Below are 4,220 nucleotides of genomic sequence, written 5' to 3' on the forward strand. Positions count from 1 at the left end.
ATGGTGAGTAACTGCTTCGATTGTAGGTTGTGGCTGATTGTTTCTTATTCTGTGCAGTCGGTTGGTAGTTGTTTGTTGTATGTTGCGGTGAGCAACCGGATCTACCCATAGGGTATCGTCGTCGTCGTAAGATGTGTAAAAGAGAAAGGTACAATAGTGTTACGAAAAAAGGTTTTAGGTCTCTTTTCAAGGCTAAAGTATAGTAAAAACCTTTTTGGGCACCTTGCGGGAACCCGGGAACCTTTTCTGCAATCTTCCCCTGAGGGGGGGGGGGCTTGGACTATAGAGTACGACAGACGATTATGTAAGGATCCGTTTTTCGTTTTTCTGGTGTCGTCAGCATCACCCCCCCCCGACTAGTGCGTGCCGCATGCCGCATTACTGTGGACTTAGCCATTCTCGCGCTCTTCTAATAATATGTGCTGCCGTGGCTGTTGCGGCCCGCGTGCTAACCGCTACAGTATCTGCCACCGTATTTGTCGATGATGATCTCGCAGGGTCTTTGCAAGCCTGTAACAAGCGCTAGAGGGAGCTCATCAGGGCCCTCTCGAAGCGACGAGGCAGATATTGAAGGAGCCGGAATGCAGAATTGAGGGGAGCCTGATGCGGACGGGTCTGACGTCGATTACCAGGCCTGCTTCCCACCCGGCTCATCGGGCGTGTTGGTGCTGACGACGCGGAATGCGGAATGCCAGGAGTACGCCACATGTGAATACGTGGCTTTGGAATGGCTTCCGACAGATGAGGCGACATGATGAAGAACATTCCGCAGGTGGCGGTCGAGGTGAAAGCATTGTCCGGTAGCTAATGAAGCCTTCCCATTGGGGCGTTAGATAGTTGATAGATGAAGCATCTCGGCCACAACTATCTCTGGGAGCTGCGGCACGGGTAGTTTTCGTTGCGCTCCAGTGAAGATATCTGCTATAGATGGGACCGAGTGTTGCGGAGGGGGGATGTGAGAGTAGGATCTATCAGCTTGCGGCTCCATGGCCGCCAGTAGAGGGGTGTGTCCAAGCGAGAGGTGGAGCAGTCCTGGGGGTTAAGGTCACTGCCGTGAGGTCTCAGACGTGGCGAGGGTCCTAGAGTGGTGAGAGGGGTGGAACCGTAGAAGGCATTCCACACGGTATAACCAGTGGTCACCGTGGCTGCTCATTCATTAGGCCACAGGTCGGACCCGGGCAGCCTGATGGCTGAGCTCGCCGGCAGCGTCAAGTATTGGCGAAGGACACCATCCTTTGTGCCACCGAGAGAGCTGGCCACCGTCCCTGACTGGTCCATGCACTGTGTCGAGGTTCACGGGTGCTGTGACCCATTCGCCCTCGGTGAAACTCACCACCCCCTCACCAACTTGTACCACCTCGCCAGCCATGTCCGAGTAAGGGACGACATTCTCTTTGGCCGCGACCGGATATGTGCCATCAACGGAACTCTTGTTGAAAGCCGCCGGTGTTGCTAGCAACTAATGTCCCGCCTTGGACGACGATGCACGAAAGGTGGCTATCCTGCTTCAGTCACATCCTCTCGCCCTGATCCAGGCCGGGGTATATGTGAAGCGAGGTCACTGTAGCCTGGCCGCTTTACCCCGAGTGTATGAGCGTCAGCAGAAGCGGCTGCTCGCGTTCCGACCGTCACAGGCTCAGTCGTGGTATGGGCCCGGTATCCTTTATGCTCCCTTCTATACCGCTTCAAACAAGAGTAACGGTAGTTGACTGGATCAGCACATGGCCAGGAGTGGCAGTGGCTCGCATGCAGCTTGCGACGACTCCGTCTGACTCGCTTGTAAGATTTCCACCGATGCCTCAAACGCAGCGTACACGTCCCGGCCCAGTCATCAACGAGAATGAATTCGGGCTGACGGCGTGGTACGTATCTCGTCTTTCCTCGCTTTTGGAAGTCGGTGGAGATGGGTGGGCTTCGTTTCGGCTCGTGGAGGCTTCCAACCAGAAGCGAATGGTGTCGACTAACGTGGGACGACGGTCAGGTGCGCGTATCCATGCATCCCTATCAGGAACGGCCTAGAGAGATAGGCAGAGAGCAGCGATAGGTAGCAGGTAGGTATAGGTATTCCTTGATGGCATATCTTAACTAAAACTCAAAAAATGAGATAAGGGAGCTTCCCTCAGGCGGTGAATGGAATGTATCATGGGTCGCGGAGGAATGTGTTATGGGTCGCGGTGGAATGTATCTCGCGATGGAATGTGCCATAGATCGTGATAGAATGTGTCATGGCGTTATCGCGGAGTGATGACGACCTGTGGCGAGTGTATGTACAGCCACTGCAGCCTCACCTTCAAGCGATCACGCTATGGGAGATAATTGTGCGTGTAGGTGCGAGGATCAGGTCGCGGTGTGCAGCATATTGGCAACATGTGGATGGCTGCACCGTGGTATAAGGGATGATCAGACACTGTTCCGGCTGCTCGACCGACTGTGTTCTCACCTCGGTGTCGACAGGGCCAGGGTCGATCGGCAGTGGATGGAAATTCATGGGCTTGTTAGTCGCAACGTTTTGGACGTCGACCAAGTTCGAGACGCAGTCCGGGTGTTGGAGGAGGTGGTGCGGGGTCAAGGTCAGACCCTAGTGGAGGATCACCCCGATCGACGGGCCTCGCAGCACAATCTCGCCATCATGATATGGTGGGATTTGCCAGCATTCTGTAGGTTTGCTCATGATGAGGCTTGTCATGGAGATCCAAAAGCAGACAACGTCGTGACTGTATAACGTAGAAATGGAGGATTGAGCAACAGCCCTTTAGTCCCAACGCATCCATCTCTCGCTTTCTCTTGTCCATCTCCATAACAATTGGATCGGTTCTCGCATGAGAGTCTGCTGAGGGATCACGGTTACCACCACCTTTCGGCCGATATTGTATGCTATTCCTTGGACTTTACGCCTCCTTTGGGCCTCGAAGATATCGTCGTAGCGCATGACCTTCGCATTGCCGACCACCGTGGGTCTGATAGACGTTCGAGACCCTTTCTCGTCATTCTGCTCAAAGACCAAACGAATCTCTTCGCCCAAATTGGGCGTTCGGCGTAAAGTCTCTCTGCAGCGTTGAATGCTTTTCGAGGACGAATTTGTCAGTCCTCGTCCACAACCTTCTCTTGTAATGCTAGGCATAAGAGTTGCGCTTGACGGCACTCACGTTTATCTTCGTCAGCACCACCGTCATCATCATCATCATCATCATCGCAGCCGCCTGGCGCCCGGTGCTGGCCGTCATCACGTACACACGATTCCGGGACCTCTCGTTACCGAGATAAAGTCTGGTTTTTGCTCCGGCGTAACAACTCGTGAGACACTTGGTGGACGACACCACGGTCATCGTCCACCTGCTCGTCCTGCTCCGCCACATCCCCGCGTAGATCCTCACGTACACCGCCGGCCTGCTCATGACTTCCGCCATCATGGGGCTGTTTGGGCTCTGGAACAGGTTCTAGACAACCCCTCGGTCCTGGTGACGTTGGTGACGCCAGTGCTGAGACGTTGCCGTCCAGGAAGATGACACCTTGTCCGATCTTGTTTCTCACCTCGATCACGCCCAGGTACGAGAGCCTCACTGCGTGGGTTATGTAGTTGATGGCATCCTTGTAGTGGCTGTCGCACTCGGGCTGGGTCGTGATCATGTTCCTGCTCTTGCACGCGTCGCAGAACGTGAACTCGAGGCTGTTCTTGATGTTGTTCCTGTTGGCTTTGGCGTGGTTGTGCAGCCACACGTTGATGGGCGTGTTCGGGTATCTGTTCGGGTCGTATTCCCTGCACGCGGCCAGTATCGGCGACCTCGACGATGTCACTGACGCCCTCCACGGACTTCACGAGCAGGTCGTCCTTGGACTTGGTCGTATACACGGATTTTGTCCTGGGCATGTCCTTCAACACGCCGCCGTTCGTGTCCATGTTCAGCCAGCCGCTCCCGTCCCTGAGCTCGTCCACGAGCCCGCACATGCTCAGGGCCGAGTACATCTTGCTGAAGACGCACATGGGCAGGCCGATGCGCACGTAGAGCGTCATGTGGCTGACTGCGTTCTCGAACGGCAATAAGACCAGTCTGCACCCCTCTTTCGACTCAGTTGTTGGGCTGTCAACTTGTCCTTCCATCCTGATTTCGATCCCGACTCACCATCCTTGGTATGCGGCGGCCTGCACCTCCTCAGCTCCGTCAGTCGAGCTGGCTGCATTGGCGCATTTCGGCATTCGAAGCGCATAGACATGTATTCAG

At 55.0% G+C, this 4,220-nt stretch overlaps 1 protein-coding gene across 1 annotated transcript; it reads right to left on the bottom strand.

Moving 5' to 3' along the window:
* Positions 1–3,252: 3,252 nt before the first annotated feature.
* AYO21_12143 (hypothetical protein) lies at positions 3,253–4,012 on the bottom strand (the record flags this gene model as incomplete). Its single annotated transcript, XM_022661965.1, has 2 exons — positions 3,253–3,757; positions 3,813–4,012. 2 exons carry the CDS (start codon positions 4,010–4,012, stop codon positions 3,253–3,255), a joined length of 705 nt encoding a protein of 234 aa, XP_022505725.1.
* Positions 4,013–4,220: the final 208 nt, after the last annotated feature.

The sequence above is a fragment of the Fonsecaea monophora genome (genome assembly GCF_001642475.1).
Source record: "Fonsecaea monophora strain CBS 269.37 chromosome Unknown Scaff247, whole genome shotgun sequence".
NCBI classification, from domain to species: Eukaryota; Fungi; Ascomycota; class Eurotiomycetes; order Chaetothyriales; family Herpotrichiellaceae; genus Fonsecaea; species Fonsecaea monophora.